Source organism: Diospyros lotus, chromosome 3 (assembly GCF_014633365.1).
Source record: "Diospyros lotus cultivar Yz01 chromosome 3, ASM1463336v1, whole genome shotgun sequence".
Taxonomy (NCBI): domain Eukaryota; kingdom Viridiplantae; phylum Streptophyta; class Magnoliopsida; order Ericales; family Ebenaceae; genus Diospyros; species Diospyros lotus.
In genome coordinates, this window is record NC_068340.1 from 28,492,142 (window position 1) to 28,507,461 (window position 15,320).

At 36.5% G+C, this 15,320-nt stretch overlaps 2 protein-coding genes across 10 annotated transcripts; both read right to left on the minus strand.

The window, feature by feature from the left end:
* Positions 1–575: 575 nt before the first annotated feature.
* On the minus strand, positions 576–12,424 carry LOC127797499 (vacuolar fusion protein MON1 homolog). 9 transcript variants are annotated; one of them, XM_052330461.1, is made up of 15 exons: positions 11,665–12,424; positions 11,356–11,435; positions 11,157–11,228; positions 10,982–11,021; positions 6,746–6,847; positions 6,459–6,580; positions 5,099–5,231; positions 4,917–5,008; positions 3,967–4,048; positions 3,710–3,774; positions 3,168–3,467; positions 2,960–3,054; positions 2,036–2,058; positions 1,165–1,256; positions 576–1,053 (listed from the first exon to the last, which is right to left on the minus strand). In XM_052330461.1, the coding sequence occupies exons 1-15, from the start codon at positions 12,187–12,189 to the stop codon at positions 1,026–1,028; spliced, it is 1,851 nt and encodes a 616-aa protein (XP_052186421.1). In that variant the 5' UTR covers positions 12,190–12,424; the 3' UTR covers positions 576–1,025. The 9 variants fall into 9 exon arrangements, 7 of the variants coding, with proteins under 7 accessions (XP_052186421.1, XP_052186419.1, XP_052186420.1 ...); XM_052330459.1 differs by having other exon boundaries at positions 2,036–2,100; positions 11,665–12,414; XM_052330460.1 differs by having other exon boundaries at positions 1,147–1,256; positions 2,036–2,100; positions 11,665–12,413.
* A 1,698-nt stretch (positions 12,425–14,122) lies between these two features.
* On the minus strand, positions 14,123–15,015 carry LOC127797642 (uncharacterized). The gene has a single exon (XM_052330724.1). It carries the CDS (start codon positions 14,817–14,819, stop codon positions 14,355–14,357), a length of 465 nt encoding a protein of 154 aa, XP_052186684.1. The 5' UTR covers positions 14,820–15,015; the 3' UTR covers positions 14,123–14,354.
* Between the last annotated feature and the right edge of the window lie 305 nt (positions 15,016–15,320).

Consider the following 15,320-nt stretch of genomic DNA (forward strand, 5'->3'; position numbering starts at 1 on the left):
TTTCTCACTCACTCCATGATTTTGACCATTTGTTTGCCTTTTCTTTGGTGGGTTGTGGCTGCCAGAATTACTTCACCGCGCGCGCGCAATGATTCCCAACTCTGTCGACAACATTGACAATGTTACTACTATCCTTTAATTTTCATTTCTTTTATTTTTATTTTAAAAGAAAGTAAAGAAAAAGGAAGATATAACAAGGACTTTAATAATAAAAAAAAAAATTAATTGTCTCTCGCCGACAAAAGGCTACTTGTAGTGCATTAATTAACATCAAAGAAAATAATATTATTTTAAAAAACATATCATTAATAGATACAATTTAAACAAATCTCACGACTAATTTATAAAATTTACCCTTAATATTAAGCTATAAAAAAACAAAAACTCATCTTTAATGGGTACAGATCGAGGGCAGCTGAGCTCTCATGTGTAACTAATACTTTAAAATTGCAGTCAGGATTTTCACTCGCATTCTTCGGGTCTTCATTTCAGTCAAAGGACTTAAATGGCCTTCGGCCTTCGGCAAGCAAACGATTTAAACGTAGGTAATGCAACATATGTTACTTCATGCGTGCTGATGGAAATGAGTCAAAACGCTCATTCTTCTATATTGTGCAGGTGCTGTCGGATCCTGCCTCCAAATCTTGGTTCTTGAATTTTATATGAATTTTGAATAATGGCACCCAAGGACTCCGTCGGCCAAAGGGGTTCTAAATTTAATTCATAATTCAATCCCAGGGGGGTTAAAAATTTTATCTGTTCTAATATATTTTTTTATTTTGATTGCAGTGAATGTGATAGCAATTCCAAAAAGGAACATTATAGTTAGAATTAGAGCTCTGCAATTCAACCAAGTGAAGTGGCTGCAGAAAGAAGAACGGTCGTCGTCTCTACCGTGGGCTGGGCAGGGCAGGGCAGGGCAGGAGTTGATGAATAAGATCCAGTGGACTCCAATATCCTATAGAAGTTAGAATTGATTCCTCTTAACGTAGTATCTGAAGAAATCAATTACCATTGGCATCGCCTTAATTGATTGGCACCGCATGTAACGAACTGTAAAGAGACCAAAATCACATCCATGGAAACGCCAGCTGGTGTGCATCTTAACATTTTGGCAGAACTAAAACTTAGAATAATTTAATACACCTGTGAAAGGAGAATCACCATGAAAAGGGGCTAGCTCCCAGCAAGAAAATTTCATTTTCCATATCTTTCACCCATTCACACACCCGGCTGCAAGTCTTTATGGCCAAAGCCTGCAAATTCAGACAAACCAAAACTCAGCCCCCAACAGATCAGCACACTCATCTAACTTCCTCACAGTTCCACAAAAGTCAACTCTCCCCCTATTTCTCTCTCTGATTGTAATATTTTGTTCTTCTTTCCCCTTGTTCAATAGATTTTCTTTGTATGGTACACAAGGTTTGACTAATTTGCAAAATTGTAAGCATGACTGAGGTGAGAATATCTAAATAGACATACGACCATACAAAAGAAAAAGAAGTAAAATTATCTATAATAAAGTTGAAATGACATTAATTGAAGATAAGATGCTCAAGACACAATTTAGATAATTTGGACATATGAGAAAGAGGCTGAAAAATGTACTTGTGAGGAGTAGAAGAGTGAAAGAAATTTGTAACAATAGAGGTAGACAAACATTAAAACGAAATTGGTGAATAACTATTGGACATAATATGTGATATAATGGCGTTATAGAAGATATGATTATGGATGAGCTAGAATCCATATCTAGCCAACCCCACCAAATGGGATTAAAGCTTAGTTGGGGTGGGGGTTTTATTGTTATTCAACTGAATTTCTAAATAAATTAGGTGAACCAAACTAGAAACCTTTTTATGCAGACTTCTGAATTTGTGATCTCCATAGCTAGAGGGTAGATATCACAGCTGCTAGTCCAGATTATTCCTAGTCGTGTTGAATAATCAGAATATTGTTGACCTATATGCACATTCTATACAAGTAATAACTTACAGTCATATGACAACATTCTAATGGATTAGCAAAATTGCACCTTATCTGCAAGGGGGTCGAATGCTGCATAGAGTTCAAAATCCTGGGTAAGCCAACAGAGCAGAACTGTCGAGAAAAGGATCAAGATAATTTTAAAGATTTGATTGTGAAAATTTCATAACAGAATTTAAGAGATTAATTGATGGATAGCAGGGAACACATTTTCCAGAAAAAGTAGTTCAAATAACCTACTGCAGATTCCACTACTAAATCCAACCATAAATAAAAAAAATGAAAATTGACTGCTGCACAATCACAAGCTGGCACGCTAATCAAAAGCTACAGCAATATGATCTCATGGTCTGATATAGAGTAAAAGCTTTTTGCTGAGTGATTTAGTGTAAACATTTATACTTAAATAAATTTACTATTTTCCATGCTATAGATCTGTGAACCACAAGGCAAACAACTGAATTTTGGCGAGCATTGATTGCAATGACCAGGTTCAACTATATGGATAGCAGCCTCACTCAGCTGTAAGCAAAGCATATAAGCTTTTCTAGTAAAATTGCACTCCTGCCAATCATCATGCCCTAAACAACGTCTTCTTTAGCCAAACCTCTATCACCTATTTTTTGATCTTCTACAGGTTCCTCTAAAAGGTTCCGCCTCCCTAATAACGCCACATCACGGCTACATTTGTTTTTACATTAACGTGTTCCTCCATCAGAAATTGGTTTTCCAACTCACTCATTTCTGTATGATGATATAACCCTAACCTTTTATGCCCCATACTGATTAGAAAGACCAAAAAAAAAAAGAAATAACAGAATAGTTCATGGACCTTAAAAAGGTCTGCCAACTCCTATTTCAATAAATGAAAAGACTATTGTTTCAGCAACAAAGAGGTCACCTTTGACAGTTGAGAATATTTACTTAGCTATAGCTTTAAAAGTTGCATTACTTGGAACAAGAACCTCCTTACCATAGTTCTTGTCTCTTCTAAACTGAGTTTTGTGGGGTTGTCCAATTAGTTCATCATGCATTGAAACATAAAGCTTTTGGTAAGCCCTATACAATCTGTAACAAAAGAATTTAGTCATCCAACAGCAATAATACAAGTACAAGCTACCTTTCCAGAAATAGCACATGATATTTCTGCATAGAATTGGTAGAGAATTTAGCAATGTCACCTTTTCTGCTGTTGTGGGCTGTCTATTGGTGACGAGAACTCAGAAGATATATACTGGTCCAGGTAAATGCTAACATATATGAAATGCCAAAGTCCACCAGGGCCACCAATACCCACAAATGCTTCTTGTAATCTGTCTGCTGAGTCTGTTGCAAGTCTAGGCTCACCTAAATGAGATAAAGATCCTGAGCGAGAAGATGGATCAACAGGCAGATCTTCAACACGCATGCCACCATCTAGCATGGATCTTTGAACTTCACTGAGGACATTTGACTTCAAAAGGACCATCTCAATACGAATCCTATTGAATTGATTTGAATTCTTTAAAACAAACCAAAAGTGAAAAGAAATATATTCCAAGCTAGACAGAACCCCAAGAGAAAAGAAAATGTTTTTTGGGAGTATAGTAGAAAACAGGGCCAATCACATTTTTATAAAACTATAGACTGTTCTCAAGCCAAAAGTAAATGGCAACTTATAATGGGAAATTATAACGCTATAACCTCAGTGCTCTAATATATCAATTGGGAATACATAAGTTACCTGCAATCTTTAAGATGATAAAAGGCATCAGAACGTGTGGTAAGCAACATTAAGTATGAGTCAACCTGGCACAAAAAGAATCATTTGTGTGATTGTATCATTTCTTGCATCTAAATTCCATAAAACCAAATGCAGTAAAGTGTCTGTTTAAATGTAAGTGCAGTGTTGAAATCCATTGACTTTCAGTTTTGATCATCATCCAATGAAAATAGTGTAGTTGAATTTGACAATATTGTTTACAACTAAGCTTCACTCACATCAAGATAATAAACATATGCATATAAGAATGCCATGGGATTATATCTTGGCAGGCAAATAGGTGAGAAAGATTCAGATGTCCTGCATGCAGCCAATAAAAGAAAATCAGTAAGGCCTCAAAGTATGTTTACATAAGAAGCACCAAAAGGACAAGATAAATCAGAATCAACCAGGATAACCATGGTTGTTTATTGCATTTCATTCTACTGTTAGGATAAGGTAACATGAAAGATAAATGAATTACAGATTCACATCCTTGCCCAACGAAAGTTCACAATATCATGTCCTCAGAAAATTTCACACCTAAGAGCAGTGAACATATGACCAGAGCACCAAAATAATTGTCTCCATCACCAATATCAAACTACACTTTTCCAGACTAAAGGATTTAATGGTACCAATGTCAATTTAAGTAAAAGACACGTTTTTTTAGATCATTAAACTTCTAAGAGTGTTGGACAACACATTCTTCAGATACATGCTAACAAGGAAACTACCATAACCACTCAACAAAAACACTCAGCCAATCACATAGATGTGGGAACCTATGAAGAAACTTGTGTGATGAATAAATGTTTTTAAGTAATCAGTTCTGTTAGGACTCTTTGATTTGACATTTGTTGTACAATAATTTTATGGGGAATTTTAGAGAGTTAACCAAAGAACTTCGATTGTATGCTAATGCATTGGAAAATGGCAATTTAAAACGATTTTGACCTTATTATCATTTGGGTAAGTAGGTCCATTAGGCAAGATATGCAAATATACTTTCTTTAAGAAAGCATTCGTGATTAATAAAGTTATGCAAATTCAGTATCAAATGGTTAAGAGGCTTCATTTTTGTAAAGTTAAATGGTGAAGAGGCTTCCAAAGTGGATAACATAAGATTATCACATGTTTCCACATCATACTTTCAAAAGATTAAAGTTAAGAAGGTAATTGTACTTGCCTGAATGATTCAGATGACATAACAAAATTGGAAAGCAGAAGCATATCATCTGGATGAAGAGATGCTTTTTGAGAACCAGCAAGGCTGAGAACCTGCATTCCGAGCTCCAGTTTAGAAAAATGATATGACCAGTCCTAAGTATTAGAAGAAAATAGAAAGAGGGGTGAGGAAAGAAGAGAAACCTTGTTTTTGCACATTAATATTGCAAACAGGACACCTGAATCAGCAACATCTTGTAATATGGAACCTGCAGCTTGCCTTGTAGCATATGCAAGTGGAAGACAAGTATATGCATGAAGAAAAGTGGCTGGGTTCCTGAAATCAGAAATGGGCAAACTTTTACAGAAACCAACTGCATTATTAGCAACTACATTTAATTTCTCAATCTTCTAAGCTTCTCTAGCAAAGTGAATGTTCATTTAGTATTTGCTCTAAAATGGTTATGTAAATAATATGGTCAAATATATAACTCAACAGCATGGTTCCTTTCAATTTTTTGGTCTGTATAGCTTGGTTATCTAGAGAAGACTATCTGTAGAGTATTATTTGATTAGCACGTCATGTGTAGACAGAAATTTCTCTATGTAGACACTCTCAATGGGGTAAAATGCTAGAAAATTAAGAAAACAGTTCATATAAAAGCAATCAAAACAAGAGGTTGAAGCAGATCGTGCAAATAAGAAAGAACAGTGCTGGAATAAACACAAGTAGATTGAGGAAGTGCCAATTTGGAGATAACAAGATAAAATCAACTAAGATTATGTCATCCATAAAGAAGTAATAGAACCACTGAAAATAAGTAAAACAAATAATTAAAATTATACCTATAAAGAAGTCTTATCACAGCAATACCAAAATGAGTGAAATGAACATCATCAGAAGAAATACCACAAGAGGAAGACCAAACTAACTGGATTGAGGTAGCAAACAGAAATGAGCTAGTGTGTGGATTAACAGATATTTTAATATAGGTTACACATAGCTGAAAGGTAAAACAAGGTTCATGCTGCCAATCCAAACTAGCAGGACATGGGATTTGGGAGTTGTGTTTGGCATTCTTATTGTTCCCATAGCTCCTCCCCAAAACCATTAATAATTTATAATTTTTTGCATGAAAGACAATCCACTTAGATTCTGCAACATGTCACAAATTGTAGCCTTGTGACACAAACTCTAAACATTGAATAGAACATCCACCTTAAAGAATGTTTAAAAATAGAATACCATTAAGTTTCATAAAAAAGCATAGAATCCATAAATGGATGTGCAAGTGGCTACCGATAAACAACAATCACAAGTCTTCAAATTAAGAAATCTATAAGGCTTCTAGTTGTAGTCATGAAATGAAACTCAAGCATGCAGACTTTATAACATGTCAGCCATCTAAGGACTATTTTCTTCAAATGAAGAAAGATTCAAAGTTCAATCCGCGTTAATGCTCTATGAAGCTGAATTTAAAAAAGTAAAAAACAAAAGACCATAAAAAGATTCTGAATTGATTTATCATAAAACAGGAATGCTGAAAGAGAGCAGAGAGCAAACCAACTGAAAGAATGAATGAGAGAAGAGAAGACAACATCTGTTCCTCCAAGCAAAGGTGTCATATCAAACTTAGGATTCTTCTCGAAACATCTGTTTACGGACTTTGTAAGAATAAGTATCATCTGCAATCAAATCACATTTAATAAAATCAGGAACTTGATCAACTATCAAAATAGATTTTGGTACATAGGACACAACTAGAGCCAAAAAAATGTGAGTTAAGTAACTAGTAAGACTTGAAAGCCAAAATGAACTCAGCTTACTCTAGGGAAGGACAAAAAAGCTACCTGACCATATATCAGCTCCAATTGCCCCCTCAATGATTCATAAGGCTCCTCTGTACAGCTTATGCAAACTAAGTAGATTGGTCCTTTAACAAGAAAAACCACCTGAAATTGTACACATTCCATGCCAACAAACAATGATTTATGCATATTATAAACGACATTAGTCCATGCAAAACGATATATCAAGAAGGGAAATTAGACAGATGTTATGCCTATGATGTCATACTTGACACTTAGGACAATAGTTTTCTGTCTTCTACTCCCCCTGCTCGGGGAAAAAAAATCTCAAGCAAAAGTGACTCTTAACTCTTTGATAAAGTTTTTAGCATTTTGCATTTTTTTGTTGATAACCTATATCTTCTTTGATTTTGTCATACAAATTATACATTGTTGAACCATGTTATGCATATATTCCATATAAATAATATACATTGTTGAACAATGATGAGAATTCAATAATTTCCATCAAACTACACCTGATTCATACAAAGAATATTCTCTCACAAATTTTGCGTTCCAAAATAAAAAAAATTTCAGCAGTTTCCACTATTGTTCAGTAAGAAAGAAAATAAAAGAAGGTTTACTTTTTCATTAGTCCATTACCCAAAACCAAGGGAGTTCATTGAGTTCTAACACCTATAGGCAAGAAGACAGCCCCTTCATATTTTAACTCTTGCAAGAAAACATCATTAGCAAATTTTCTGCCATTCTCCTTGCTCATGCATTTGCTGTTAGCTTCCAATCATTTTCCTTCCAACTGAATCATGCATTTGTACTCCTCCGCACATTATCATATTGGTATGCTATTTGTACAGTGTTTTGACACACAAAATTATAAGTACTTCAAGAAATTAATAGCACTCTTCATAAAATTATCAGCTACTTCTCAAAAATTATAAGCACTTTAAAAATTATAAACAATTTCGCTATGTGTACTTATAATTTGCACATAGTGTCTATAATTTTTGATAAGTAGTTAATAATTTTATGAGGAAGTGTTATTAATTCCTTGGAGAACTACCCATAATTTTGTGAATGTCAAAACAGTGTGTTCAAATAGCATTACCATTATAATATTGGTCTCTGATATTATAAAAGATATAGAAGACAACTACTGATGGAGACTATCTTATGACTTACCTCTTTAGTCTTTCTTGTTTTCCAGGGCATGCTAATTCACAGTACCAAAAATAGTAATTGGGAATTCCATATAGGATAGGAATATGGAACGAACAGGAGAACAGGAGATTAATCCTAGAGGTATTTTTTTATATAAGAACATAACCATCAATTAAGAAGATTTCCTGACTTCCTCAATGATCTTTCTCATTTTCTGTAGCACTAATTACTTGCTTTTCCCCATTTAGAATCTGGTCTCTACGATCATAGTAAGGAATTGTTTAGTGAGAATTATCAAATACATTACATGAGGAAATTAGGGGTGCCTTAATAATTTATTGCACTAGCCCAACAACAAAAATTTCTGAGAGTTGATTTTTCAGACCAGAACCAAAGTCATGCTAAAAGTTTTGACTTGTCAAAAGGACTGAACCAAGCAACAAATTTTAACTTATTTGAGCAAGTTGAAAGAAAAAGATACTAAAGAATCAAAGAGACGATAGATGTATTTGCAAAGCAAAAATTATACCATCTAGAAAACAAAATACAACTCATAAGCTCCCAAACTTGGCATTCCTTGGCATTCCTCGCTTCATTTTTTTTCTTGGAGAGTGATATCATATAGAAATTGAAATTCAAACTTTTAAGCAATCTGGTCTACACCTTTGAAGCAGATCAAAAAATGGATACAGATCAAAACCTAGAACATAATATCAAATACTAAACTTAATCCACAAACAAATCCATCTCAAAATTAGTAAAGCTTCCAGAATCAAGAGTCAAATCTCAATCATCAGGAAGAGGATTACCCAGGTTCATGCAATTTCACTTATTTGCCATCAACAAGATCGGTAAGAGACTTTCTTAAGATAATTTTGTCTCAAGCTCTCACTTGCCATAACAACAATTAAAGGAATTTGCAAATCACAAAGGAAAGAAAATATATCTATGCACAGTGTAATTAACAGCAAAAATAAAAGTGTAGTACAACAAAATGTTTCAAAAACCTGACTAGGTATCTAACCGAAGAAGGGAGAGAGTTAAAGGGTCAAAATGAGGTCGAAATAGGATGTATTTTTTATTAAATAAATAAATATAAAATAATTAAATTAAGATCCAAAATAAGAAAAATAACATATAACACTATAGATTTTAAATTTATAAAGTAATATTATTTATAATACAATCTTAATACAAATTTTAAAATAAACATAAAATAAAATTATAACCATAGTTACACAATTTACAAGAAGAAATGGACAATCAACAATTAAAATCTGTCACCAACAATTGCTCTATATTATAGCTGGTTTTCCTTCCAATCTAAGGGATTGCTAGTGATGTGTCATAAGCCAAAGCCCACTAAAAGACAAAAAATCCCAAAAACCCAAGGCATCATTTTGGCCCAAAAAAGATATATGAGAGACTGAACATCTCCCGGAAACACGAAACATCTCCGGGAGCAAAAATGATATCCGAGAGATTGAACATCTCTTGGAAGCACAAAATGTCTCTGGGAGACCATGTATCCCGGAGATTGAAAGAGCCCATAGTCTCCCAGAGACCTTACATTTTGAGAGACTAATTACAATCTCCCGAAGACTATAATCAAGCTCTTTGAGACTGTAATAAATCCCCTTTTTTGGGAGGTCCCGAACAGAGCGCAAATAGAATAATTTCGATATCCTAAAATCCTTCAGAGAAACCCATAAAAGGATGTACATGATCTATAAAAGTCATAATCCTAGTCGATCTCGAAATATTAGGGATGTCTATCCCAAACTTTCAAATTCCTCTATAAATAGCTAAGCCCTCATTCCAAAAAAGGCATGCCTCCGATATTGATTTCAATACTGTATTTAAGCCTTCAATGAAGTTGAGTGTTGACTTAAGCATCTGAGTGTTTGCACGGAAACTGCCCTATGCTCTTTGATCATTATCTCTCTTGCAAAGTCTAAGCAGCTTGACAACGCCATTCTCAGTAAATAAATTCATTGTTGTGTTCAAGTGACAACAACTAGATTTGGCATTTTTTTTTATTTTTTTAATCAAATCAATCTTGATTCTGTTGTGATATATGCTCTAGTTAGGGGCATGCCTCTCACCACTGAGATTGCTTCACTTAACTTAGCAGCATGATGAACCACTATCCCTCTCAGTAAAATCTGAGTACAGCAATAAAAGTGCTCTGGTGGCATATTTGGTGCCTCCCTCTAAGAATATATACACATATTCTTAGTATGATTTTGAAAAGGAGAGGGATGGTGAGAGCACTGGCCACGATAGTCACCCAGAGCAAATTGAGCATTGATATTAGCTATAATAGCAGTGTCTAACTCCTCCACAACGGCAGCACAAAAGCTGCTGATGGTGGTGCCCGGAAGTTACATCACCATTTCAAAGACGCTGCTCTCCAATGAAACAAATGGCTCTCTGAAACTCACCCACTGAGTTGATTCCATGATAGCTTCCTCTCCAACCCATATCAAAGCCACACCTTTTCTCTCTCTCAAGACAGAACCTCTCTTTCACCGTGAGCTTTTTTCTCATGAAATTGTCCGTCCAGAAATTCTCCTTAATTAGTTGAATTGGCACGGTTCACTAAAAAAGTAGTTGGTTCTTTGTATTTTGTTGGGGGGTACAAGCCGGACTGAACCACAGGGTGGTTGCCAGTTTTTGTGGTTGGACCGGTTGGTCCAGTCTGGTTTTTACAACACTGGTACAACAGCAACAGCAATCATAAGCCTTATCAAACTAGATGGGGCTGGCTAGATAAATTCCAGACCTCTGCCTATCTTGTTATATCTTCTATAAATCCATTATAGCCTATGTCATGTCCAAGCATCTTCAGTAGAGACTGTAGAGTACAAGATTTGCAGAAATAGCACTTGCAAATTGCCACCTCAAATTGGCTAGCACAATCAAAAGCACTGATTCATTATTAGCAAGTTTTGTTAATTAACAAAAATAGAGGGAGGACTACCATGTACACCAACAACGACATTACACAATATCATGCAGAAGTTTCAGTTGATTTGAAAAGCAATACAGAGAAAAGAAATTTTTTAACAAAAAATATAGAGAGTTCAGACCTACTGAAGAAGGATCGAAGCTGACCTGATGTTTGCCTGCTCTTACCAATTTGATTTTGTCCCCCCTGAAAATAGATCAGATAAGGAACACCATTGAAACTCCAGTTTGGAATTAGCCTCAGAAAATATTGGCCAACAATAACCTAATGTCTAAAAGAGGAATTATAACCAAAGACCAAAGACTAGTAGTATCAGTCTACCCGTTCTCTACGAAGGAAATGATTGCTTGCAGAGTCGCTGAAAATCCCGCCAACTTATGTTCATCGCCGTGTCTTTATATTCAAATAAGAAAAAGGGATTCATTACAAAAACATATCTGGGACGTAACTAAAAAACCAACAAAATAAATTCCTATTAGTATGAACTAAGGGGAAAAAAATGCTGCCAGTCAATGTTCACCTGGAGTATATTGGTTTGCCAGAGTGACTCAGAATAAAAAAGTGCTTCTTCCTTTTCCTCCATGAAAGAGAAGCATCATCCTGCACTTAATATATTAATCAAGCAGGGTTATAAAACATGAAACAGTATGAACAATATTGTCCCAGTCAGGCTCAGGCATACTGACAGAAGATGAGCAATTATGACACGAACTAGGTCTTTTTCCATGTCAAATATATCTAGAAATATAATACCAAGTCGGTTAATGGACATAAGATAGTATGACAAACATGTCTGCTTTCATATTGCATAAGCATGCATTTAACTTACTTCATCGGGATGCCGCTTACCCCGCGCTTGTGAATCCGAAACTCCGTTGAAAAATTTATCATCCCAAATTTCACGAATTTCGTCTTGACGAAGTTCCTCAATCTCCGAAGCAACGGAGGCACTGGTGCTCCCCCTCTCGCCGTCATAGCCGCTGCTGCTCGGGCTCGATGGCCGGTCCGTTTCCAGCTCCGAATTGGTAGTCCTCCACAGCACAACGCTCTCCAGACCCTCCTCCACAATTTCAGCTTCCCGAGACGACTCATGCACTAAACTGCTACTAATCTCGTCTCCGATCTCTCCAACCGCGTTATTGTCCTGATTGGGGTTCTCGTCCAAAGGCGGTCCATTTAGGCCGTCTTGTTCGAGGGAGGAGGAATCGTTGGGAACGACGTCATTTGGACGTGACAATGCGATTGAGTGCAATTGATCTTCGACGGCGCCTACGGTCCGATCAACTGAAGTAGGGCTAGGATTTTGGGCGCCGGGATCGTCGGAGGCATCCGGCGAGTTCGAATCGGAATTCATTGCCGGAGGGACTGCAAGTATTAACGAGGATTATAGTAAATTACAATTTGGTGAACCGACGTCGACGTGTATTGAGAGAGAGAGAGAGAGAGAGAGAGAGAGAGAGAGGAGGGGTTCTGTGAACCAGTCGGTCCTCGTTCTGGTGGATGTGAAGCGCCGGTTTGACCAGTAGGTGGGTTTGGAGTTGGAACGGAGGGTCTACTTCCCAGTTCCCACTTGGGTGGAGCATGTTGTAGTTCTAGAGAGCGCGCCTCGGATCAGGCGTACGGCTTGATATTTGGGCCGGATAACGTTATTAATCGGTCGGGCCCTTTATTATAGGACCGGCCCTATCTACTTATCTACCACAGAAGCGGAAGCCGCCTCAGGAGACCGCAACATTACGCCTTCAAAAGTTTCTCACCCACCCTAAGAGACCATGCGACGGACAGATGTACGAACAAAATATTTAAATATATTTTGAGTAGTAACAGGTCAACGGTGACCCCGGTGAGGCCCATTTCAATTTTAGGACCCACTTGAGCCAAAAATGAGTGGGACAGTAGACTTCATAAAAATTGATTTTATAAAAAAACAAAAAAAGAAATGTTTTTAGGCAGTAAGATTTTATTTTTCAAGGTATTGCTAACGACTCTCTTCTGCATGTTCTAGTTTCTGCAGCACTTGTTGTTAATCCGCAATTCAATATGTCATGTACTCTATTATTATTCAAATAAATAAATCTATTCAACTAGATTGAATGAATAGGGCCTCGAATGAAGCAGCGCTGCTTTGAAAATTAACAAGGGTTACTACAACCCTATCCCTTTAGTAGGTTCGGTCTTCGCCCGAACGTTACGTGATTTCTATGTTTGGAAAATTTAAAATATTCGTATATTTACATATCTTAATTGATAAATAGGTGAATGAAAAATTAATTTTGTTTGAGATATGTATGATATAATATATAATTTATATTATTATAAAAATAAAAATATAAAAGTTGCATTATATACTGAATTATAAAAGTGCATTGTGAGGGACAATTGTTGTGTTTTATTATAATGATTATATTATTAAGAAATAATTATTGTATTACAAATATAATTATTAGTTAGTTAATAATATAATTATTTTATTATGAGCAATTAACAATCTTAAAAGAGAGAGAGAGAGAGAGAGAGAGAGAATGAATAGCGTACGTTAAAAAAAAATTATTGTATTTTTATAACATCCTATTCCCTTTAGACAGAACCTGTACGCCATATTTCTAAAATAAGGTTAAATTTACATATTTAGCCTTAATTATTTTTCATTTTCTCGTATTTTTCTAACCAAAGAAAAGAAATGCTTTCTTCACTTTTCACTGTCCAAATAAATAAATAATTAAAAAAAGATAAATTCATTAATTTATTTTCTTCCCATCACTTTTCTTAACAATTAATTAATATTTTCAGTCTCCTTTCCTTATTTCAATCCAAACAGAAATGATCACAATCTGTTATCTTTGCTGGCGTCGGACAATTTACGCAACCTGCAGAGTGAGTGTGCAAAACTCCCATTTTGCTCACATGGGTGGCTACAGAACAAAATTGTCTCAACCAAACCGTCTTCAGTGCAATTTTACTTACCATGTAGGTGGCTCATGCTTTGCGCGTGAGAGCCTTTTAATTAGAGTTAAGAGCGTCGCAGAAGGAAGCAAGATCAGTGTAACAGGGGTAGTACTGTCATTTCGTAATTACTTGCCAATTGGGAGTCACTTAAACTCATAATCAGTTAGTTGAGAGACGGAGGGAGAGTCCAGCCAGGGGATGAGGAGTAATTTGATCCAACCGCACCAATCAAAGTCTTCAGCGCCCCCCCCCCCCGCCCGGTCGTCAATTAATTGCAAATTACCCCCTTGACTTTAACAAAACCAAAAAAAAAAAATTCAAATAAAATTGCACAAACTTAATTAAAACTTAAAAGAGCCGTTCCTTTGATTTCCTCTCAGAAATATGAATTACATGCAATAGTAATTCGCTTTCTCGTGTTCGCTGCTGCTGCTGGCTGCATTCACCGCAAAACTGGAATAAAATCAAGAGTTTTAAGAAGAAAAAAAAGAAGAGAAAAGTGAAAAAAACAAAAAGCAGTTAAAACAGTCGAGATGATTTTCAAAAATATATAATATCACGTGATACGCCAGCCTAATCTTCGAATCCGGTTTTCTGCCAAATCGCGTTCCGAACTCTGCTTAGATCTCTCCCTTTCAGAGTCCTCCCTATGCCTTCGTGCACCGAGAAGGACGCGATTCGCGTCCTCGCCAGGAATTCGTGCGGCGGAATCCAATCCTCTCCGCCATCGCCGAGATCATCATCGCTGTCCCTCCTCCGCCCCTCTTTATAGTCCTCCTTCAGTATCCTCGACCAGTCCGGTATGTTCACCGGCAGCGACGCCGCCGCTCCCCTAACCGCTCCTCCCTTCCCCGCCGGATTCTTCGAGACTCGCGAAATCGAGACCGATTTCCGGAACTCCGGCGACGAGGAACTCCCCGTATTCCAAACGTCAGACTCGTCGAGCTCGAAGATGGAGTCCGAAGCGATAGGCGCGTCTCGGTCTCCGGACAGGAAATGGTGGCTCGCCCTAGCGAAGTAGGCCTTGGACGCCGCCATGGATGAATGAAGATCTCTGCGTCTGTGTGTATCTCTCTCAGCTCTCTGCAGTCTGTCGACTCTGTACAACGCTCGCTCGGCGTTTCGATTTTCAATCTTAATTCTCCGTATTGGTTTCTCGAAATTCGAACGACCACTTTGATTTGCTTTTATAAAGTTGATTTGAGGTACCGACGGATAAGCCTCGCTCGCCTCCACTGTCTTTATTTTATCCGGAACTTTGTCTTGCCCGATTACTTTACTTAAATGACCCCCCCCCCGGGAGATAAAAAAAAAAAAAAAAAAGTGAAAATGCCGCGGCACATTTATTGCTTGTTTATCCAAAATCCGTACCGTTTTAAGTTTTTACCCGAACGTTTTAATTTTTCTCACGAAAATTGCAAGAGCGTTGTGATTGTTCTTATATTCACTTATTGTGGGTTACGTTTGGATAGATATATTTCTAATAATATTTTATTAATTAAAATCATTTTAAATTAGCAAGACAAAAATGATTTTATA

Coding starts and splice junctions, on each gene's coding strand:
- LOC127797499 (XM_052330459.1), bottom strand. CDS start 12,189: ATGAATTCCGATTCGAACTCGCCGGATGCCTCCGACGATCCCGGCGCC. Junction 6,848..10,981: donor TAAGAGCAGGCAAACATCAG/GTCAGCTTCGAT, acceptor GTACAATTTCAG/GTGGTTTTTCTTGTTAAAGG. Junction 6,581..6,745: donor TGGAGCTGATATATGGTCAG/GTAGCTTTTTTG, acceptor ATTTGATTGCAG/ATGATACTTATTCTTACAAA.
- LOC127797642 (XM_052330724.1), bottom strand. CDS start 14,819: ATGGCGGCGTCCAAGGCCTACTTCGCTAGGGCGAGCCACCATTTCCTG.